Below are 25330 nucleotides of genomic sequence, written 5' to 3'. Positions count from 1 at the left end.
AAATAAAACTATTAAAAATGTTTTTAAAATTTTTTATTTATGTATTCCTATTCCATAATAAATTTAATGTGCAATATCAATATAAAATTGTTTTTTTAAATACAGGACAGAAAAATTAAATTGCGTGCTAATACTTGTATTTAATTAAGCAATTTTGTATTGATATTGTACAATAAATATCAATATACGATGCAACGCGGTGATTTGAATTTTCGCGCCATCGTCAAAGCTTCTTGTATGCCACACTAAACAGCGCTGCGATCGACGCCCAAAGTGCTTAGATATAGTACCATAGTTTCCTATCTAAAGATATCTGTAATCTGTGCTTTCGACATTGACAGTATGCAAAACGTTCAAAGTTTATCTTCTTCTTTTAAAATGCGCATAAATATTTTTTTGTCTATACAAAAACATTCTTTTTTTTGAGAAGATTTTTTATTTTAGATAAATTTCTGATAAATTAAAAGCTTTTTTTTTTTAAAATTTTTGATGCATTGCAAATCGATAAATCATATATTTTTATCGTTATCTAATGATGAACCTACTTATTCGTAATTGCATGTTTATAACTCTTTACATTGGCTACAGTGTTCATTTGGCACTTGAAATCCACAGATAAATACATCATCCAATCAAAGTGATCTGTGGTTATCTGAGTTGTCGAAAAATGTCTGCAAGCATGGAACCGTCGGCCTTTTCCGAAGATGGAAAATATTATTCACAGATAGGCCACGATGGAAGGTGTAAAATATGGGACACGGAGACAAATATCCTAAAGCAAGAATTTACACCAGATTTACATCTAAGTGCTCCTTTGTCGTGTCTTTATTGGATACAACTTGACGGAGGAACGGTGAGGATTGAACACGTTTTCTTTTAAATGATAATAGATAATGTCTGGATACAATTCTCAAATCGTTCGGAATTTCATAAATAAATGTCAAATTTGCATACACAACCATTGCGAAGTGGTATCCTCCCTGTTTTCTGTAATTATTGTCAATATTTTGATTTGTAAACTTAACCATACTTTTGAAAACTTATCAGGGAATCTTGCGCGGAAATTTAAATATGTATAATGTCAGTTGATATTATTTTTGCTTTCCCCAAAATTAAGTAAAAAGAAATAAATGGCTCGAAATTATAAGGAAAGAAAGGAATGCTTGTTAAAATAAAAATTTAAACTTTTTTTATGTACCAAAATGGGTTTCCTCCAATTTTTTGGTACCATATGCACGCTCGTTGAATGCAGCCCTGGTGCCTAAAACAAACTCGGTAACTATGAGTACGTTTTGATGTCACTACTTTTTTTAATATTTTACTGTGGGCGCGTCTTTACAGGGGTCGGCACTCCAAGTGTCACCAATTAATAATTCTGTCAATTTTTTTTTTAAATTTAATAACTTAAGCATATCGTAAAAACATTGAAAAAAAAAATATATATATATACGATGTAGCCACCTTTAGAGTGGATAAAAGCATCGAGTCCCCAAGAAGGCTTCACACGCTGCACGAATGTGGGCTGATGGCATTATATCTTGAAGGCTTCGACCATCTCATATTTTTTACCTGATGCTTTGGCCTCTAGAATGGACCAAATGGAAAAGTCCATTAGGTTTAAGTCCGGGGAATATGGAGGCCACTGTTGTGATGAAATGAATCTGGGAACTTTTTCTGGTAAAAAATGTTGGATTTCACAGGCTTTATGGGATGGTGCCGAGTCTTGTTGAATTCCAATGGTTTCTACCTGTTGAGTGTGAATTTCATTTTGATTTTTTTTTTTAACTGAGACGTAAAACGATATGCTTTGGTAGAATTATTAACAATATAAAAGACTGACAAGTGTCAAAACATGAGCGCACTGTCATTAGCCGTTTGGTTGCTACAGCAGCGTGAAGTTGGTAAGACTTCGAGCGCCTACCCCTGTATAATGGTCGATGGGTTAATCATAGTTTTAATTTTTGTTTTCAGTCAAATCCAAAATGGAAAAGTAGAAAACGTAAATCTTCACGACCAGAGGAGGAGAATGAAACACGACAAATTACGCACTGTCTCGCCTTCGGTTCAACTACAGGAAAAGTTTTAATATATTCTCTGGCCCACGCCAAAATCGAGTCAGTTTTAGAAGATGAAACCCCTTCTCCCGGAGAGCAGGAAATTTGCTGCATGGATTGGAGTAGAAGAAACGGACTATACACTTGTTCCATGGATTCCACCGTAAGACAATGGAGCATAGAAGATGGGTCAGTTAAAACTAAATTCCGGATGTCCAAATTTGAAAAAGGAATGCAAGCAACCAAGACGACAGCAATTAAAGTCCCTAATTATAAGGTAATTCCAAAAAGAAAATTTCTTCCATTTAAATATTCCAAATCACCACTATTTTTTATTATAATTTATTTAACCCTGGAGAGACTTTTAATAACCGCCAAATTTATTAAATGCCATTTTTTTTATACGTCAACTAAAAAATGCTTTGTTATAGCTATAACCTTAACTGTTTGTTATAATACATTTTTTAATAATGAATTCTTAAAGATGCCTTTGTGCAAATTATGTATCAAAAAGCGCTTCTGTCTTTGGGCAAGTTATTGACCAAAAAATGCTTCTGCCTTTGGGCAAGTTATTGACCAAGAAGCGCTTTTGTCTTTGGGCAAAATATAAATCCAAAAGCGCATTTGTCTTTGGGCAAGTTATTGACCAAAAAATGGTTCTGCCTTTGGGCAAATTATTGACCAAGAATTTGCCTTTGGGAAAAATATATATCAAAAAGCGCCCTTGCTTTGGGCAAGTTATTGACCAAAAAATGCTTCTGTTTAATAATCTATTTTCCATTTGTAGAAACAATAATATTATTAACGCTTGTTATAGCAAAATACAACTTCATTATTTAAAAAAATAAGAGACATGTATCTAGTCTTGTATTTTATGTAGATTCATGTGATATCATAGCCTCGCCACACAATGGCTTAAAAAAATGGTCTCGGCTTTAATGTGACTTACTTTTATTTATTTATATTTGTGCACGTGTTATTTCAGTCCTGTAGCCGGAAGCTTCTGATCGCAGCAGCGTGCCAGATCAAGGTTTGGTGTCTGGACAGCAAGTCGATATTGCGCACTATGGTGGGACACGCGGGAGAGGTCTGCCACCTTCAGGTCGTGCCCAGCGCTCAGGGGGGGAAATTCCACATCCTGTCTGGCTCCAAGTAAGACTTAATCGACATATCTTGAGTATATCCAAATGTAGAGCAAAATAAAAATATCCAAACAAATGTGGAAATCTGCATATATTTATAAAAGCTTAAGGAATATCTTCAATGCTCAACTTTTGAGGCAAATCTGTTTTGCTTTTTGCCGAAGCAAGCTATCGCATTTCAATATAGCCTGGGGGGGTTGCTCTGGTTCGTTCCTTGAATCAGTTGAAGTAGCACAAAAATGGATTATAAATACTGAAAGGATGCTTTAATCACTCCTCAGTGGAAGGATACACGCATGTTTCTTAGTGGTCCATAGGGCTCCTAACTTACCTATGAACGGACAAGCAGAGCAACGAGACAATCTCAGGTCGCGGTTCTATTCTAATGGTTACGTGGGTCTCTCTCCGACGCTTTACTCAGCTGAAAAATGGGGTGGCTAGTCTATGTACTAAAACCCTTTGATCAGTCTATACCAGAGAAATTTATTTACATAGAGTGCACATAGAGTAAGACGACAAAATTTCAAATGCATTAGTAAGTATAGGAATTCGCCGGTAATCTTTTTCTACTTGAACGTGGGACTGACATACCTGAATCCAATGAACTGATTTGAACACTATTGTTTAACTGGGCTGAAGCCTGACTATGGGAAGCAAGTTACAATGAGATTTGTAGGATTAGGTTTTTGAGGGTTGGCTGGGCGGTGACTGCGCCCTTTGGTCTCTTTACAGGTTAGGTTCCTTTGTTCTTCATATCTCCATCGTGGGGATGATGTTAATGTACTGCAGGATGTACTCTCGTGTTTCACAGAACGTAACGAATTTAATTCAATCGACTTGCTACTGTAATTATTTTGCACGTGTGTGTCATCGATCATGGATGAACCATGAATCCCATAGCACCCCTGTTCCAGTGAGGAGATCTCACAATACATGATGTTTTTCTCTTGGCGAAGATTGCTTCCTTTTTTGTTGGACACTTGTATCTTAGTACGAAGTACTGCTAATGCTAGTTATCCAAGTAATGTGATGACAAAGCTATTCTTGAATTTGTTGTCGATTTTGACTTGTATCAGGCGTGCTGACGAGGCAGAAAATCGGTGTGTTGTGCTCTGGTGTGAATCAACTTTTGGAATGTGCAGCGTTGCAGTGCTTGAAAAAATTATCCATTGCAAAAATAAAACAATGCACAATGGAAATTGATATTTTTTTTATTATTTCTTTTACATGATAACTTTAAAACTAAACCTCAGAGGATTTAGAGCATTTTATCAGTTGATAAAGCTTGAAATATGTCATATTTTTTATTTTTTTATTATTAAATTTCATAAAAAGTACATGTTTTTTAAAAATTAAATACATATCTACTTTTACACATCTAGTAAATGTTATCACTGTCACTCTCCAAAAAAAGAGACTAAGTCTTGTCCTTGGAGAGTGACATACACTGTTGTAGTTGTTTATTATAAGAGTTTATAATTTTGAATATGAGTACATAAGAAAAAAAATAAAAACATAGGATATATAAAGAAAAAACATAAAACAATAATCCATTCATACTAATTAAAATTTAAAGTAGTTTTTACACATGTTCAAAAAATTTCTTTAGATTTACTTTAAATTTATTTATTGATGTATTATTTTTAATTGTTTTTAGTTCATTGGGAAGATTATTATAATTTTTTACACCTTTGAAGACAAAGCTATTTTGACCATGACTTGTGTGGAATTTAGGAATTTTAATATTATGTTAGTATCTGGGTGACATAACTGTATTTTTAACTTGTTTTCTCAAATCAATTTTTTCCTCTTTCTTCCAGAACCGACCGAATCCTCAGCTTCTGGAGCGTCTCTCTCACCTCCTCCGAGCTGTCCTCTCCCGACCCGGGCTTGGCGTCTCCCGACTCCCGCAGACGGCGGTCCGGCTCCAAGCCCCGGGAGGCTTCCCAGGGTGCGGAGACCGGCCCCGCCTGCAACTTCCTCATGGAGGACATGGCTCGCTGCGTGAGCGTATGGCCCGTCGCGGAAGGGGCGGCGGAGATTCGGCTGGCGGCCGTTACGAGGAGAGGGGTCGTGCACTATTACGAACATATTTTAAATGGGTATGTTTTTTTTAATTTCTTGTTATTTGAAATTTATTCATTTATTAACACTCGTAAAAAATTGGTTACTGGATAAAGGTAAAGAAAAATCTGAAAAAAATTTCATAAACATTCTTGAATAATAAATCGTATAATTAAATATTGTTTAATAAATTAACTAGTAGGCAGTAATGTTATTAAATTATTATGAAAATAAAACTTTGTTATCAGTGTTACACAATTTTATTCTTTTACAAGAACACAACTATAGTTTCGGGAGAGCACTCCTCCCATCGACGGGTGATATAAAACTAATATAATAAACACAGAATATTGTTCACAATGTCATCGAATCTAAACAAAAAATAAACAGATTAATCAGTGAAACTTAGAGCAGGGGGGTTTTATTCTTATCTAAGGTGTTGGCATATGAATGGATGGTTATCTTAAGTACAGATATGAAAACATGGACAGAACATTAAGTCGAATTTATTTCTTAAAATTTAGCACATAAGTGGAAGTTGCAATAAGTAAGTCTAAGATTTAATGTGTGGGAAGACATCGCTCGGCTAAGAGAGTGTTAACAGACGCGGGTCTAAGAGGGTGAGTGCGGCGAGGGTGGTCGCAAAGGGAACATAGTCAATAAAGTAATGTTATTGTTTATTTTTGCATAAATATTTATTTATTTATTTATACTGTAAACGGTAAAGTTCAGTGTAGGTTGAAAAAAAATTATTTGGTCCCAGGTGGGCTACATTATAGAGATAGATTATCAAAAATCAATAAGTTAAAAAAATTTCTAAGATTAAAAACAACTAATTAACTAACCATCACGCCATTTCTCCGGAGGGGTAGGCAGAGAGGATAGAACGCCACACCACTCTGTCCTGGCACACTTCCTTTGCTTCCTTCACATTCATACATCTTCTCATGCACGCACGTCGATTATTCCGACTTTTTACATGACCACTTTCAAGAATTTGTTGTACTTGATCATGCCATGTCTTTCTCGGCCTTCCTCGACTTCTACAACCAGACACATTCATTCGCAACAATAATGCAGATAACCAAATAAAGTACCTACAAACACTTACCATTTCACCAGTTTCGCTCAATCGGCAAGAACATGAGATTTCTCCAAAAAATATAAGATTATGTTGTATAAATTTAATTTTACAAAAGTAATCGAAAACGTTATATATAAAATACCTTACTGTAAAATGGAACAAATTGAATGAGAATGAATGGAAAAAAATGGGACTTAAATATTTCAGTGTAAAAGGCGGGAAAATGTAAAATCGAGGTTTTACTGTATTTATAAATTCATATAAACCTATATATATTTTCTATGTACGCTTGTGATTTTTCCAGGCCTTCGACGAAACCCATCAAGCCAGACACCACCATACAAGTTGTCAGTGAACAGAAGAGTCAGGTGAAGCTGGCAGCAGCCGTTTGTGGCACATTACTGGCGGATTCCCTACTGGTCGGATACTCCTGCGGGACTGGACTCAAGTTTGAGAGAATTGTGAGTATTGACACGTTGAAATGTTTATGTCTTCTTCCATGGATCGTACCCAATACATTTATTCTCATTCTTAGTGGTGGGGGTCAGTGCTATGCGAGCTCCTGAACTCACTGCGACCTGTGAAGATCTATTGTGACGGGTCGCCGTGAATAGTTCTCGCTCTCCAAGCCCAGGTCTATAAAGAGCCCGGCCACTGTGTGGAAGGCGAGAGTTTACATTTTGCTAGATCTTCCCCTCCAAGTAGGGGGCGAGCTCTTTAACATCGTCAGGTTTAACCAGCGGTCCCCCGAGGATGAGACTCCTTTGATGACATAAAGCATCACATACCGAATAAATTTACTTTCCTCCTAAACTTGAATCTTTTTAATTTATTAATTATAAATATAACGATGATTTGGTAGTACCGAAAGTATGTAATAAGTATGGTAAAAGAACTCTAAAATATTTAGTACCTAGCATTTTTAATTTATGTGTAAAGTGGCCACTTAAACCAACCAACGACAGGTCCCAAGCCCTGTAAATGCCTAGACTTCCATATTCCCTTCTCAAAAATGTTTTCCCTTTCTGTTGTAACAAATTTAGACCTAAATAACTCCCTAGGGAGGAAATCCAGCCAGTCTGCAAACATTTGGACATACTGAAAACATTGTTGAATCTTGTTTGTCAATTTTTCAAAATTGTTAAAATTGTTTTATTATCATGCCTTTATATGCAACAGAATATAAAATAATTATTTGTATCTATAATCTGCTGTCAGCCTCGTGGTGTAGTGTACAGCGTGTTTGCTCACCATATAAAAGGTCTCGGGTTCGATTCCCGACACGGTTGATATGAAATATTTCATAGTCCCTCCTGGACTGGTACCTGAAGCGTAAGGCTGATCATCTTACCTTCATGTAACAAAGTCAATTGTTAATAATTAAAATGTGATGTTTTTTAGATACCTGATACGACCGAGAAGACGCAAGTTCTGATAAGGACACTGAAAGAGGAGAGTAGTAAAAAGGAGATGACGAAGTACAGGAACGAGGATATTACAAGGATTCGGCACGGAGACAGCAGGGACGCTGCTGTGGTCTACCTTACATCGGCCATCGGGAAAGAGGAACAGGACTCTTTGAAGAGACCGCTCAACTCCAAAAAGGTTTTTAGCTTTGAAATATTTTACACTGGACTCCCACTTTTACGTTCTTCTTAGATCCTCTTGTTGAACCAGTGGCCGCCCGAGGACGCTGCAGCTGACGTCATAGTCCTTCAGTTTATTATTGTATGTTTTATGTAAGTGTATGGGGACCATTTCTTTTTTTAGTTTAAAATCAACGATCTACCATTTATGGTACAGAATTTATCAAACATAGTTCTTTATTATATAAATAAAAGACGAGTGATACTGTAATCCACAAATTTGGAATATCCAATGACCTGAGAGACTGGTATCTTTATTAAGTAGTTCAATGTATTTATACAAAACAGAGGTAAGGATAGATAATTCAAAATTAAATAAAGTGATTTTTATCTTAAGGATTTTTTTTTTTTTTAAATTTGGGTTAACTAATGAGTTGATATAATGCTATTTTAATGAGTTTAAGTATTTTAATTTTAGTGCCCCGTCCTTCGTAATTGTGATTTTTGTCAATTATGATTTCTGAAACACAAAGGGTAAAAAGTCAGTAAAAATATATTAGAATGTGTAAAGTAATGGAGAATGCACGTGTGTTATCTGTTCATTAAGTAATTCTACGTCGGGTTTATTTTTTAATTTTGAGAACTTCCAGTTTGTCAAGTTTATGGCCTTTAAGTGCAATATGAATTATTTTTACATTAGTTTTTAAATCAAAAGAATGTTTATTTTCTATTAAATGATTTAAAAGTTTTAAAGGCTCTACCCGTTTGGCCTACGTAGCACGTATTTTTAAACGTATCACTCGTCTTTAATTTATATAATAAATTACAATGAACTTCCATCAAGAATTTTCACTTACAAACTTCAATATTTTTAACAGAGTTATATTTGCGGATGATACGTCTATAATCTTTAAAATAAATAGAAAAGCTAATGATTTTATAGAAGTAAATGACACTCGTTTGAGAATTCTAAAATGGTTTGGTGCAAATAATTTAGTATTAAATGCAAATTAACTAAATGTATTAAATTTGCTTTACCTAATGTAAGAAATGTCGACATACATATAATTCTAGATAACAACAGTCTAGATTTTGTTAAAAGCACAGTTGTCCTAGGTCTGACGATAGATTCTCCCCTACAGTGGGCCCCTCATATAAAAGCTTTAGCGGGAAGACAGCGCAGCAGCATACGCCGTCAGGAAGATCCGACTAATAACGGACGTAGCTACAGCGAGAATAGTCTATTTTAGCTCCTTTCACACTATTATGTCTTATGGCATTCTAGTGTGGGATATCCGACTATATGCCGATATTTCCGCAGTTTTTGTTTTGCAAAAGAGGGCACTGAGAGGTATTTACGACTCAATTTTTTGTGATTCTTTAACCTTTCCCTTACTGTCCTAAATACACCCACGCATTACGGTGCTGTGAGTCACTACACATAAAAAAAAAGAGATTTAAAAAGGGAAAAATAGAATATTTATAGAGAATGGCTTTAATTAACCATAATTTAATTCAAAGATGATAATATTTCAAATCTAACTGCTGAAAACATGAAAAAACCATTGGGTATCGCTAACGACTCAGGCGAAACTTGCACCCGGACCAACTTCCCGAGAGATACTAAGTAGCTATATAGTACTGGACTACGTTGCTGACTGAGAGTATACTTTTGGTGATATTTGTAATTTATCCCCAGTTTCTGATAAAATCCTTTTTTTGTGCCTAATAAGTACTTGTTATTTAATAACAACTTATTTCAGTCGGTATGTAAATGTGTAATGGAGGAATACTGAAAATCTAAACCCAATACTTATAATATTTATAAAGATATTATAGTGATTAGACGCATTGTGTACTGGCTACACATCACCGGGGAGGGAGGGTTAAGAAATATTTTCAAAGAAATAAACATGACAGTATATAGTCAGTACATTTATGATAATATTATGTGTAAAAATATATCTCTCTTTCAAAAAAATAGCGACAATCACAATACTAGTAGTGAAGACAAATTGGTAATCCCAAAATTGAAGCTGAGTAAGGTAAGCACATCATTTGTGGGGCACTGCGTACGCTTCTACAATAGAATACCAGACAACGTCCTAATTATGATGGACAATAAATTCAAAATTTTCATAAAAAGCATACTTCAAAAAAAGGCCTATTACGGACTTAATGAGTACATGGAAGATATGCATAGCAGTATATGGAACTAACAGTATTATTTTATTTGTGTTAGTTTATTTGAATGTGTAGTTATTTATTGAAACTCTTTGTGTTGTTTTGTTTATTTATTTATAATTTCAATAAGTGTGTAAATTATACCTACATTGAAGAAAAAATTAAAGAAAAAAAGTGTTAAAATCTACATGTTATTTGTATTAAATCTGTAACTGATAAATATGTATGAATCTGTGAGGCTAATTCCGAGTCTAACCGGCTGCCGCCGTACATAGAACAATCTGAGCGAAGCGGGTCAAACTAGTCGGCCCTTTCACGTCCACTCTAGTCGGCACATTGTTGTGCAATGGAGGAATGGCAGAGGGGGTCGTGGGTTTTAAGTTGGCTAGTGGGCGCCTATTTACGTTGGCTGCTCGGAAGAATACGGATAAACAAATGTATTTTTTTAGAAATATAAATTGACTAAATATCTACACTATGCTATGAAGAGAGGAGGCGGTAAAGAGGGAAGGAAAGAGGGAGGAGAAAGGAAAAACTCAAATATTCAGGAAGTGACATTTCATATGTTATTTTAATGTAAATCAAGGAGGGGGCATCTCTGACATTAGTGGGTAGATTATTCCATAATCGAGCAGCAACTACTGTGAAAGAGGAGGCAAAACAATTGAACGAGTTCTCTCATTCTAGAACGAAGAGATAGTCCATGTTGTGATAGAGGTTGGAAGAGCTCTCAGATAAACAGGCGAAGTGGGGTTATTTAAGACATTGTGAAGAAGAGATAGACTGTGAATGCTTCTTCTATGCCTGATACCGAGCCAGTGTAGTTTTAGACTGACAGCTGATACTCCAAAGGACGTATAATAATGTGTCGATTGATTATTCCAGGTTGATATTCCAATGGAGATGAGGTTATCCAACCTCAGCCTGGCCAAGTCCGGGAGTGGCCAAGGCCCCACCACCAACAACATGGCGCAACTTCTTGTCCAAGCCCTTCATTCCAAGGATACCAAGTAAATTTATTTTATTATATTTATGTATAATTTAACCTAGTTGTGCAGGAAGTGAAAAATGTACAGAAGAAATAGGAATTACATAAAAATAAAAATAATTTGCTACACTTTAGTGTAAATATACTTTCAGAAAATTGGTAAAAATTTGATAACAGGGGATTGCTTTAATATTTTTTTTACCTATTTTCAATGATTTTACAAAAAAATAATATATATTTTGTATTTTTTTCAAACAGTATTATTTAGTCTGTTTTTTTATTTGATTTAAAAACAGCGTGTTAAAATTATTTTATGTGTAAATAAAGAATAATGAAAATAACATTTTTAATTTGCGAAAAATAACGTTCAACAGTTTTTGCCCTAAATGTTGGTAAAATTTTACCATAATGTATTACTTTTTTCTATGGCATCATTAAAAACAACTGTCATATAGATTGCTGCAAAATAGTTTCACACTTTTATAACTTTTTTATAATTTTAAATATTTCAATTGTGTTTTAAACATCGGAATTTATTGATATTAAAATGTTATTGTTCCTAAACGTTTGTCAACTGCGTATCACAATTTATACAAGTCAATATGACGTTTTTGTTTGAATGAAAACAAAAACTAACCCTAAAGTAAGACACTTAAACATTAGTAAATTAAATTTGGAGAAATAAAACTTATACTTTGTTTTTTGAGATACTCACTTTATTTTTACCAACTAGTTTCGGTAACCAACTGTTACCTTCTTCAGGGTATTTTTAAAACTAAACATACATAAAAGAAACAGTGAACAAATTAGTGGGTGTCGATAAGGATGAGGGAAGGGGTAATTGTGTTTAAGGTGGGGGAAGGGAAGGGAAGGGGTAATTGCGTTCAGGGTAGAGTTCTATTTTATAGGAAAAATATTAAAAATGGGACTATGACTTAAGTTTAATTGATTATTAATTATGTCTAAGTTCTGTTTTACCGATTTTTTTATTTCTAAAATTTCAAAAAGATTAATTAGTTTATTTTTATTATTTTAATGCAATATTTCAATTCCATTTTCAAAATTAAAAGAATGATTATTTGTTATAATATGGTCAGCAAATTCAGAAAAATTATTGTTATTGAGACATCTCATATGCTCCTTGATTCTTGTATTAAATGAATGCGATGTTTTTCCTATATAAAAGGATCTGCAATCATGGCAAGTTAATTTATACACCCCTGATTTATCTAATTTATTTGTTGGTTACCGAAACTAGTTGGTAAAAATAAAGTGAGTGTATCAAAAAACAAAGTATAAGTTTTATTTCTCCAAATTTAATTTTAAATGATACACAAAGTTATTGCAGAAAATATAAAAAATATTAGTCAATTACACTGCACCTGCTTTGAATTTAGATTAAGACCATAATTTATCTTTTATGAGTTGTTTACCTGTTTTTTTCTTTATTCGCTTGGCGGTGGCGCGCGGGCCGCGGCATCATTATTACGACATAATTTTGGCTTTTTTGACACATCAAATGAATTCCGAAAATTTTTAAGCGTAAAACCGGGGTGATGAAAAATGTAAAAAACGTTAATTGGGGGGAATAATTGTATGAGAATGTATGAAGAAAAATAGGTTCCGAACATTTCGGTGTAAAAAACGGGAAAATGTAAAATTGAGGAATGTAAAAACGAGTTTTTACTGTAATTATATTGAATGTTCATCCGCAATTGGCACTGACAAATTCGACTTTGTTTCCAGATTACTGCAGACTGTGTTTGCGTGCACGGATCCAGACACCGCCTACAATACCCTCAACAGGCTTCCCATACAGTACCTACCCGCCCTGCTGGACCACCTCACCTCTTTGCTGTCCAGAAAAACCAACCAGTAATTTCTTGTTTTTTAATAATAATATTGAAACCCTTACACATAGAGGAATTTTGTGTATCTGGGAAGTATGTTTACTAGTCTAGGAAGTTTGCAGATGACAACAAAATTCTTAAAATTATTCAAACTTTACAATACTCTTCTTCTTCAATCAGACATTAACTCATTTAACCAATGGTGTACAGTCATTAGATTAGAACTAAATATTAAAAAATGCAAAATAATGTCATTTCATAGAACAAAACAATTGATTTCCTTCGAGTACCTAATGGAAAACTCCAAAATTGATGTAGTTAAGTCCGTCAGAGATTTAGGAGTTGTCTTAGACTATAAACTGACAAACAACGAGCATATAGACAATACATTAAATAAATCACTGAGATTACTTGGCTTCATTAACAGAATATCTTCTGATTTTACTAATGTCCGTACAATCAAAACTCTTTATTGCTCAACTGTTCGCCCTCTCCTAGAATATGCCTCTGTGGTCTGGTCTCCATTCTTTGTGAATCGTACAAATCACATTGAATCAGTCAAACATCGCTTGCTTCGAAAAGTAGCGTGGATGCTTGGACCAGAGAGAGGTAACTATTCATATACTGATACAGAGTCAATGTTCAATATTTCTAGTCTACAAAAACTTAGAACTAATATTGATTCCATACATATGTTCGGCATACTAAATGGTATAATCGATGTGCCATCATTACTGGGACAGATAAAATTCCATATTCCGAATCTTAAGTTGAGAAATAATAAAGTACGGTTCATCGATCAGCTCGATCGATCTATATATATATAGTTGGATAATTTATATAGCGCCATTTTTGTGAAAATCACCTCAAGGGCGCTGTACAATTAATAAATATCCCAGTACGTCTTGCAGCTACAGAGCGCATGGACGGTTGGGATTCTAGTTCCTCGTTTTCAATTAAGATCAATAAAAAATTATAACAGATAGGAGCTAGATTACAGGACGTCTTGCAGCTACAGAGCGCATAGACAGTTAGAAATTTAGCCCCCATTTACACATTTTAAAAATAGACAAATAAATTTAGTGTATTAATGATACTAAAAAAAAATAAAAATAATATGAATAATAAAAAGGAGTAAGATTACAACACGTCTTGCAGCTACTAAGCGCATAGACGATTGGAATTCTAGACCCCATTTATAAAATTTAGGTATTTTTAAGTTGGTATATGAAAGCTAGATAACCAATCATCGTGCAGCTACAAAGCGCATGGACGAGTGGAATTCTAGCAAAGTTAGAATGATATCAATAAATTTATAAAAAATAGAGATCATATAAGGAATATAAAAACACATTATCAAATGAATTAAGAAAGGCAAAGAAGAATTCAATTAAATTATCTACAATAATGATAGTACTTTTGAAAATCTAAAATACCTAATGTTTGCAAAACCTTCATAATAGTTTTAATTCAAACTAATTATTAAAAGAAGAAAGTGACAACCCTAACACATTTTTTCTTTTGAGCAAAATTGACAACCCAGAGGCCCAACTTATGCAGGTTTATTTGCCCATCGTTGTAATTCTTTATTGAAGCTACTGGATTTATTTACAGTATTTCATTATAAATTGTTTCCCTCTCCAGGTGCAAGGCTGCGTGCGTCTGGGCGACGGCGCTGTGCCGGGCCCGCAGCGCCGCGCTCCTGCAGCTGGGCGCGGCCACCCTGCCCGTGCTGGCCGCGGCCCGCGCGCGCTCCCCCTGCCTGCCGCACCTGCTGGCCCTGCGCTCGCGCCTCGCCCTGCTGGCCACCCGCGGCACGCCCGCCGAAGACGACCCGCCCACGCTCGAGTACAGAGGTAAACTTCAAAATAATGATAGTGAATTTCTAATGAGGAAATTCAGTGGATTTTAAAATATTTTTTCATTTGTTAATAGACTATCAAACTAAGACAATTTTTTTTTTGTAACGTATTGTCATCATCATCATTCCCTTTCCGAACCTAATGGTGCATAGGACACTGCATTGGGTCACAAATCGCATCAAAAGTTTATATATGAATAGTAGCTTAGGTGTAAATATTTTAATTTTTCATATATTTTCTTGTATTTAAAAAATTAATTTATATATTATTATTTGTATAAAGTTGTTAATTTTTATCTGTTACACATTGTTTTTATAAATGTAAATAATATTATTAAGTTAGTATAAATATAATCTTCACCAACAAGCTACAGAAAGTGGCTTGGTGGGATTTTAGTTTTAGTAAAAATGTATAATTATACTATTAAAATAAATATTGATAACTTTTTGTTACTTGAAGATATGATCATCAGTCTTACGATTCAAGCGCCAGTCCAGGGACTATGAAATTTTCAAGTGTAAAATCACCTTTTTAAATAAAAATGGTAGGCAAACGCGCTGAGCACTACACCACGAGGCCGACAAAAGTAACCGTAAGAATGGATAGTCAAATAAACGCTAAAATGGTGGTGTTAATTTTGTGTCGTTTTGGTAGCATTATTTTACATGCGAGACTATTCTTTGCTGCATTGGTACACCAATCGCAGCATATTTCGATAACTTTTTGTTACTTGAAAGTATGATCATCAGTCTTACGGTTCAGGTGCGAGTCCGAGAACACTTTTTTCATAAATATTGTGTGTCAACCATGTCGGGAATCAAACTCGAGACCTCTTGCATGGTAGGCAAACGCGCTGACCACTACATTACCAAACCGTCCGCAATCGCATTTTCAGCGACTACAATCGTATTATCAGCGCTATGATTTTTTAAGTTATTCAGTGCGTTCAACTGATTGGTGATCTGGCTTGCCGTAAACCGGAAATCTATCACAACTAGTGACGTCGTTCAAAGTACACTAAACCCTCGTTTTTACGTTCCACAATTTTAGGTTTTCCCACTTTTTACACCGAAATGTTTGGGTCCCATTTTTTTTTCCATACATTCTCATTCAAATATCCCCCAATGAACGTTATTTACGTTTTACGTTGAAAATTTTTCAAAACTCATTTGATCCGCAAAAGACAATGAGCCGCGCGCCGCCGCGTTTGCCAAAAATGGTGGATAAAATTAAGGTTCATAAAAAAAATGTGTAAATTGTTGTCTTAAACTAAATTCAAAGTAGGTTCAGTGTAATTGACCATTTTGTTTAATTTATTTATTTATATTTGGATAATCTATATAGCGCCGTTTTTGTGAAAATCACCTCAATGGCGCTGTGCAATAAATAAATATCCCACTACGTCTTGCAGCTACAGAGCGTATGGACGGTTCGGATTCTTGTTCCTCGTCTCCAATTATGATATACAAGAGCTAGATTACAGCACGTCTTGCAGCTACAGAGCGCACAGACAATAAGAAATCTAGCCCCTTTTTCCATTTTTTATATGACAATAAAATTTAGAGATTTAGTGATATTAAAAAAAATAAAAAAAAACAATTTATTAAAATAGAAGTTAGATTACAACAAGTCTTGCAGCTACTGAGCGCATGGACGGTTGGAATTCTAGACCTACTTTTTAAAGATTTAAGAATGGGAGCAAAAATGAGTAGTATAACTGTTAACTGTCTTCTGTGTGCTGATAATGCCGCGCTTCTTGCTAGCAGCAAAGGAGACCCGCAATTCTTGGTAACAAAAGTCTACGATGTATGCAAGAAAAGCGATTTGCTTATGAATGTTGATAAATCGAAAGTGATGGTTTTTGAAAGGGAAGAAAATATAACTAAATGTGAGATCAGTGTGAACGGAGATATTCTGAATCAGGTAGAAGAATTTGTGTATCTGGGAAGTATGTTTACTAGGGATGGAAAGACCGAGAAAGATATTGAAAGGAGGGTGAGTGCGGGGAACAGGGTGAACGGTGCACTGAAATCTACTTTGGAAAACAAATGTATAAACATGCAGGAGGCTAAACTAGCAATTCACAACAGAGTTCCAGTGCCAACTCTAATGTATGGGGGCGAAGTATGGAATTGGAAAAATGATGATGAAAGTAGGTTGAATGCTGTCGAAATGCGATCCCTCAGGCGAATGTGTGGTAAAACGATGTATGATAGGTGCACGAATGTCGAGATCCGAGATTATGGACAGAATCAAGAAAGGGGTGCTGTGTTGGTTTGGACATGCAGAGCAAATGAACGGCTAAAAAGATCTACGGTGAGAATGTTGATGGCACGATCAAGTCCATCAAATACTTGATGATGGACCTGTCAAAAGTAGGAATAATCGGCATGCGTGCATGAGACGATGTATGAATGTAGAGGAAGCGAGGTCTGTATGCCAAGATAGAGTGTTATGGCGTTCTATCCTCTCTGCCTACTCCTACGGAGAAACGGCGTGATGGTTTGTCTGTTTGTCTAATTTTGACATTTTACTAAATTGTGACATGCGGTTGACACATGTTTAGGAAGAATAAAGTCTTTACATCAATAAATTACAATGCAGAGAGTTGAAGAATTTAGCAATAGAAATATTATTTGTAGTTACAAACATAATTTGGAAAGAAGATTGTTCAAATGGTCATCATAAAAGTGTGCCAACAGTTTTGCCGCGATGTAAATGGCAGTTGAAATTCTGTGGTGCCATACTAAAAAAAGTGATACCACGTAAACGAAATTTCCCAACATTTAGGGAAAAAGTCATTTTATGCAAATTCAAAGTTTTTTTTCGTAGTTTTAAGGTTAATTACCTACATAAGATTATTTGAAAATGTTTTAAATTTTTTTTTGCAGTTTTTAATTTCCTCACTTAAACTTTTTCCTCAGTTTTGCTGCTCCTTGAAAAACGTAAAACAGGGGTTTTACTGTAGTTTATTTTTATTAAAATCATTCTTGCAATGTTGTTGTTTTTTTTTAATACATTTATTATCGGGTATTTATAATTAATTGACGTTTGCAGGAGATTCTAAGATATATCCTACGTGAAAACAAATTCAAATGATGATTTTACATTGCTTTATTTCACACTCCCTGGACGTAAGACCTCACCTCCTTCGGTGCGGAAAAGGGTATAATGATCATGTTCTCATTTCAGACACATCATCAGAAGACGAAGCGGACGATGACATGGAAGACGCCCTTATGAACGCCGCTAATGATGACTCGGGGTCTTGGAACGAGGACGACGATGAGGACAATGCGTCTAAAGGCTCTGATCACGACATGAGCGAATAAACACACGCAGAACCTTCCATCTAATAATGTTAATGTGATTAAATATTTTATTTTAAAACCGTTGTCTTTCATTGCTTAGTTAAATGAATCGGGTTGTGGTCCTGTGGCTAGTGTCTCGGACTCACGGACCAAAGGTCTGTGGTTCGAATCCCACTTTACCCCAACTTGATTCCCATTTTCTAATAGTGAGTTATTTACAACTCGTTGAAAATGGCCCTCAAAATTAAATATTTGGGTAAATCATAAGAACGCAAATATTTCTTTTTCCAATAAAAATAAAAATAGGCACAGAGGAAAGAATGCCATATCACCCTGTCTTTGCACACAGACCTCGTTTTCTCTACATTGTTTGAACATCCATATTTTTTCAATCTCCATCTGTTGATTTTCGTGAAGTTAAAGCTGAAACCTTTACTGATGTGGGTGAGATTTATCTAACTAAATTATTTGACATATTTCCCTCTCTAAAATATTCTCTGTCCTGTCGTAATATGTTAATATACATATTTGCTTAGTTTGTATTTATTTTTTATGTAACTCGTCATTACCATAAATAGTAATATGTTAATCTTAATAACTGTTTGTCTTTAAACATTTGGACCAACTCATAATATTGTTTAATATATTGTTCTCTTTTTAACATGAATAATTGCATGTGTATCGTGATTTTCTTTCACTTTTTTTTTAATTGGGACCAATTCAATATTAGCATGATGCTAGTATAGGAATAATGTGTCTTTATTAATTATATGTTAGTGGTGATGCAATTTCAGCCCTTATTGTGTATGGATTCCATACAAAATAAGAATGATGCATAAAGAATGCATATTTTTTTCTCTTTCGACGTCTGTGCACATAAATAAAAACTCGAGATATTTTCAATCATGTTTTATTAAAAATAATTTGTTATTTTATATAAATTAAGTGCTCGTATTTGATAGCAAAATCAACAGAAATAATAACAAAGTATAAATATTTTGGATTAAAAATAACACATGTATACACCACATAATAAATTAAATATAAAAAAATCTTAACAATATAAGTACCAGTTTTACAATTCAATTACAGAAAATGTGCAGAATGACTTTCGAAATGAAATTGATCAAAAAATCACACAAATAATGAAAACTTTCTGTATAATACACCACCTTGTGACAAGTTTGAGAACTACATTTATCCAAGATGGCGGCGCTGTCAAGAAAAAATAATGTTTTCTATTCATTTTTATTTGTGCAAATTCTTCAAATGTCATTCTTTTAAGTATGCAAATGGACGTTGCCACATTTTATGTCATTCTCGTGATGACAGATAACTTAGATCTTAAAAAAAGAATTATAGTTTAACTTCAGCAAAATCTTATTTCAAAGGTGTTGAGAAATATGATTTGCTTGTAATAATGTGCGATCAAGAAACTAAATAATAGTACGAAATGTTGTTAACAGACAACAAAAATCAAATACCGCAGAAGTCAGCAATTCATTGCTCTTGAAATCGACAGCGGGAAAACAAAAATATTTGATTTGATTTGAGGTTGTTTCCCATAATGATAGGTTAGATTCAGAATCATTCATTTGTCGTAGGTGAGGTTAGGTAAAAAATAAATCAGTATTCTGCGAGTGTTCAAGAAATTTGGAGACAATTTTTTTACATAAAAACATTTATCATCCATTTCCTTTCCGCACCTAATGGTGCATAGGGCACTAAATCTTGATTTAAAAAAAAATCAAATTAACTTTAATAAATAAGTGTGATTACTGAGATAGCAGCCATATTAAGATATACTTCTAAAATATTCTGTAAATATTGAAAATTTTAATAGAATTTTTATTTAAATAGTATTTATTAAGATATTTTTGCTTTTAGCTGAAGGACGCTTTGAAATATTAGAGGCTGTGTCGAAGAACACCATCTTGTTTTCCTAAGAAATATGTGACTAAGCGAATATTGTGATAAATTGAGATTACATTTTAAACATATGGACATCACAGGATTTAGGCATTGTATCGTTCGCACAAAGAGTTTTCACTAATAGATATAAATAGATAGAAGAGAAAGCCTTAACGTTTAAACATTTCATTCTTAAACAATATTATTTTCATTTTAAATGAAGTAAGTGAACGAACAAAAGATTCGTCGGGTGGATTTGTTAAGATTTGTATAAAAATCTATTACAAATATGTTTGGCTAACACAGAAAGTTAAAATACAACTTATTCCACATATACGAGGGTTGATTGTTATGGCCCTTGCTTCGAGTTGACCAGTCGAGCTGGTGTGAATGCATTAAGTAGCCTAATATGGCTACGTGTGCACCGTAGTTCTGACGTAAACTGCCTACGAACAGTCAACAGTGGAGTCGAGAAGCTGATGCCTCGTAAAGTAGGCAAGCGTGGTTAAGGCTCTCAGGAGGCATCCGCAACCCACCTTTCACCTCCGCTTGATGACAGTTGCCCCCCGAGTTTGTTCTCTTATGACTTCATTCCTTACAAAGTCAAACCACCGCACACCCAAAATTCTTAAAACGCATTATTATTATGGATAACTTATACAGCGCGATTTTTGTAATATAATATCCCGAGGGCGCTTTACAAAGTGATTCTATTGTTAAATAAATTTAATTGAAGCTTTTAAATTTGTAATTGAATTAAAACAATTTATTTTGTTATCACATGCTACGGATTTATTCAAATGATTTAGAGAACAAGTGGCTTTTAAGCTTTTTCTGAAACATCACTTCACTCTCACAGCCTCACACCTCTGCTGAGAGAGCATTCCATGCCATAGGGCCGGCAACCGCAAATGCGCGTTCACCGAACTTGTTTGCGTAGAGGTATAATAACTTTTTCTCTCGCTGTAGACGTAGCTGATCTTAGCGTAAGACGCCTGTCAGCTAGGTCATCTGGAATGAATAGTTCCCTTAGATATTTCAGAGCAGAGCATCGCAGACATCTATTCTCAAAACTCGGTATTTTGCTGTTTTGGGCCCTAGTGAGGTGCCATGATTCGCATCCGAAGAGGAGAATAGGTATTATGGAAGCGTTATATAGACTGAAATTGGTTTTCATTTAGTAAATATCTGATCTCCAGACAGCCTTCATACTGTTGAATGTGGCACCTGCTATTCCTAGCCGCACTCCCAGTTCTTTTGAAAGCTGTCATTTTTTGTAACAGCTATTTTAGATATTCCGGAGCAGAGCTGTGCAGTGGCTTATACACAAGCCAACAGTTTGTATTCTGCCCTCTGTGGTGGAACTTAGAGACTAAAAATAAGTCTCGCTTCGGCGTTTAATACAGACTGTAGGCTAATAAATTTATTCGTAGTAAAGTGGAATGAAGCTGTTTTTACAAATATTTACTAATGCTAAGCAGACCTATTTTGAATACAAAAACAATATTTCTCTTATGAAGTAATATAATTTCATTGAAAATGTGTCAAAAAGTAAATTTGATTATTTATTCAATTGTATATTATATACTGTAAAAAACTTTAGATAAAAATTGTTACATTTAGCACTGTTTTGAACATTGAAATATAAGGTTGATTTATGAAGTTCAGTGGTTTTTTCATTTTTAATTTTTTAATAGACTCTAACCAAGACAAGTAAATTCATGTATTGTATTATCATTCAATTACACCACTAATAAGAGGTAATGGCTAAGACACTTGACTCACGCATGGAAGGCTTTGAGTTCGATTCCCGGTGAGAACACAATAATTTAATGTGATTATTCTCCAACCTGCGTGTTCTGTCATTAAAGAGACTATACTATATACATAGAATTAAGAATAGTCCAGAAACCGCATATGAGCATCAAACGGAAGGCGACTAAACTACTCATAAATGAGTAGTTTTATGTTTGGACCCATTAGTTTCTTTGCAGATGTCGCTCAGTACGCAACTCCTGATTTGAATTCAACTATGCCTTGTTGTGTCCTTTTAAAGTGTAGAAATACTGCTAGGATCTTAAAGAAACAGGATGGGATCACATTTCATGTATAATTAGCAAATGAATGTGTAAGTAGCAAATACATTACTTGAAAATTGAATTATATTTCCATCTGTCAGATTGTCGAAGAAATCAAAATGGACGTTTCGTTAGTGTTGCCAGGGTAGTAATTTTTTTTACCCTACTTTGCTCATCTAATGAGAGAACTAATGAAAATCGGACCTCGGATTAAACAACTTTGCGGTGGATATTTGACCGACATTATCTTTAAAACATCAAATATTATTTAAAATGATATAAAAATATCCGTTTTATGTAAAATAAAATTGTTTTTTTATTTTAAGTTCAAAGTTCATTAATTTAATTACTCTTATTAAATGACCCTTTACTTATCTACTCTGTTGTGTCAATCAATATTTCCGCGTGCACAATAAAATTTTAGAGAAATTAACAGATTGCTTTTTTTAACCTTACATTTGTGTTATGATTATGTTTTTTCCCATCGTGCAACATTACGCGGCGACATCACGAATGCGCGCGGCGAAAGTGGGGCATAGTAGGGGCATTTTTGGACACAGTCCGATGTAATCAAATTGATTCTACGCTCCTTCTGGACTAATCTGAATTCTATGACTGTATAGGTGTATAGCTGTTTTTATGACTTATGTTTGCATGTATATCTTTATTTCAAATTATTGATGGCAACGCTATTTATTTGCTTGTCCTTATTCAAAATATGTCACTGCTTGCAAGACTATTGTGAAATTCATTCAAAATTGATAAATTATCTTACTGTAAATCACAGTAATATATGTACTAAATATCAAAGCGGATATTTTTAAGGATGCATATTGTTTTAAATGTTTACATTAAAAATACATAGAAAAAAAAACGTTGAAATCCAGTCAAACATTTTTTCATTCAATTCAAAATGGCCGACTATTATTCGGAACCGATCTGTCAAAACCATAATAAAAATTACATTTCCTCAGCTTATACATTATTTCAGCTGATTTTGACATTGTGCGAGTATTAAAAAATACATATTTTATAATTATATAAAGAGTAAAAAATGTTTACAACTGTCCAAAAACATTTATAAAATATCTGCCTCCCGGTAGTGACAGCATCTGACGGCCTATAGCATTCTGATGTTCTTGTCTGTGTATGGAGAGGTAATATATTGCCTGGAAATATATGGAATATATTAATAATGTATCACAATGTTTTAAATACATGGAAAATTACATCGAAAAATATATCACAATGTTTAAATGTACAGGACATGACATTAAAAATATATTACAATGTTTTCACAACGTTTAAATATTGAAAGAATATTACAATGTCATAAATATGTAGATGTGAGATAGAAAAAGGTGTATCTGTCACATTTTTCAAATCAGATATTTTTTCACTGACGCTTTCATATGATAAAAGGATGAGCTTTTTTCAACATGGCCATATTTAAATATGGGGTTCATCTGTTCTTTTTGCACTTTTGCTTGTGTGTAAACCCCTTAAAAAAAGAAATTTGTAATAAATTATGTTGAAATATTATATGGCACATTGAAAATATACCGCGATGTTTAAATATATGAGACATTAACATTGAAATAAATCTCAATGTTTAAATATATGGGACCTAACATTGAAAATATATCACAATGTATAAATATATGGGACATAACATTGAAAATATATCACTAAGTTTAAATATATGGGACTTATACATTGAAATTTGTTTTAAACTTTTGTAACTATTAAAATACACAATTAATAATTTACACAAGTTTGTTTACAATATAAATTACATAAAAAGAAAAATTGCAAATAAGAAGTACCTACGTAAATTCATGCATAGTAAAAGAATCGGGTTGTGGTCCCGTGGCTAGTGTTGCGGACTCACGTATCAGAGGTCCGAGGTTCAAACCCCACTCACTCCAACTTGATTTCCATTTTCTAATAGTGAGTTATTTACAACTCGTTGAAAATGGCCACCAAAATTGAAATATTTGGGTAAATTATAAAAACGCAAATATTTATTTTTTCCTTTGATAAAATAAAAAAAGTAGCATGGACAATCAAAATATGAACACCAAACAATATAAAAAACAACAGAACTAATTAAAAATAAATAGTACAAAAACCACACAAAAACTTGCAATAATTATTGTCATTTTAAAAATGCTTTGAAAAAATTGTTTTAAGTGAATAAAATTATTGGTACAGTGGAACTTCTAAATTCGATAATTGTCACATTTAAGTGACAATTTATTTTTTCCGTATTTGACACCAACAGTTAGCATTGGACAAGTTCCTAGTTAAATCCAGTGTACTGAATCGTCGCCAAAACGGACCACATGATCATAATTAATGTTTCAATTGCTAGCAACATTCTTCAGAAACCATAGAATTAAGAATAGTCCAGAAAGAGCGTAGAATCATATTTGGATACATCGGACTGTGTCCAAAAACCCCCCACTTTGCCCCACTTTCACCACGCGCGTACGCGAAGTCACCGCGTAATGTTGCCGGATCGCGAAAAATATTATCATAACACAAATGTAAGATAATTCTATTTTTAAAAAAGAAGTTTGTTGATTTCTTTAAAATTTATTGTACACGCGGAAACATTAATTGACACAACAGAGTAGATAAGTAAAGGGTCATTTAATAAGAGTAATTGAATTAACTTTGAACTTAAAAAAAAATATTTTTCATAAAACGGATATTTTCATGTCATGTTAAAAAATATTTGGTGTTTTAAAGATTATCATCATCATTCCCTCTCTGCACCGAATGGCGCATAGGGCACTGCATTGGTAACCAATCGCAGCGTATCTTGACCATTTTTTTTGCATGAAGGTAAGATGATCAATCTTAAGCTTCAGGTACCAGTCCAGGGACTATGAAATATTCTAGTGTGGAAACACTCTTTAAAAAAAAATTCATATCAACCATGTCGGTAATCGAACCCGAGACCTCTTGCTCAGGCAAACGCGCTGACCATTACACCACGAGGCCGACATAATGTCGGTCAAATGTCCACCATGGCGTCAGATCTCTTATTTCTGAGCAAAGTAGCGTAAAAAATTTGACAACCCTGGCAACACTAACAAAATCTTTATTTTGTTTTCTTCGACAATCTGACAGACGGAAAAATAATAATTTTTTTGTGTGACGCATTTGCTACTTTCACTTGCATTTGCTACCTACACACGAAATGTGATC

The 25330-nt window shown here is 34.1% G+C and overlaps 2 protein-coding genes across 7 annotated transcripts in view; one reads left to right on the top strand and one right to left on the bottom strand.

Annotated features, from left to right (window-relative positions):
- The first annotated feature begins 656 nt into the window (after positions 1-656).
- On the top strand, positions 657-18204 carry LOC148274775 (WD repeat-containing protein 43). The gene is made up of 10 exons (XM_088236624.1): positions 657-853; positions 1972-2331; positions 3040-3206; positions 5017-5298; positions 6649-6805; positions 7746-7949; positions 11000-11124; positions 12849-12977; positions 14597-14808; positions 18007-18204. Exons 1-10 carry the CDS (start codon positions 668-670, stop codon positions 18144-18146), a joined length of 1962 nt encoding a protein of 653 aa, XP_088092750.1. The 5' UTR covers positions 657-667; the 3' UTR covers positions 18147-18204.
- A 3503-nt stretch (positions 18205-21707) lies between these two features.
- The window catches only part of LOC148274774 (uncharacterized), a 133451-nt gene continuing 129828 nt past the window's right edge, over positions 21708-25330 (bottom strand). For 3 of the 6 annotated variants that reach the window (XM_088236617.1, XM_088236616.1, XM_088236619.1), the window contains one exon: positions 21708-23283. Coding sequence is in view for 1 of the 6 variants with exons in the window: in XM_088236616.1 (XP_088092742.1) it covers positions 23235-23283 (49 nt within the window). In the remaining 5 variants the exon portion in view is untranslated. The remainder of the gene's footprint in view (positions 23284-25330) is intronic. The other 3 variants (XM_088236615.1, XM_088236614.1, XM_088236618.1) reach the window with 1 other exon arrangement.

This window comes from Micrasema longulum, unplaced genomic scaffold (assembly GCF_059751315.1).
Source record: "Micrasema longulum isolate JH-2025_06_02 unplaced genomic scaffold, ASM5975131v1 h1tg001583l, whole genome shotgun sequence".
NCBI lineage: Eukaryota > Metazoa > Arthropoda > Insecta > Trichoptera > Brachycentridae > Micrasema > Micrasema longulum.
This window is presented reverse-complemented; position numbering and strand designations above follow the sequence as displayed.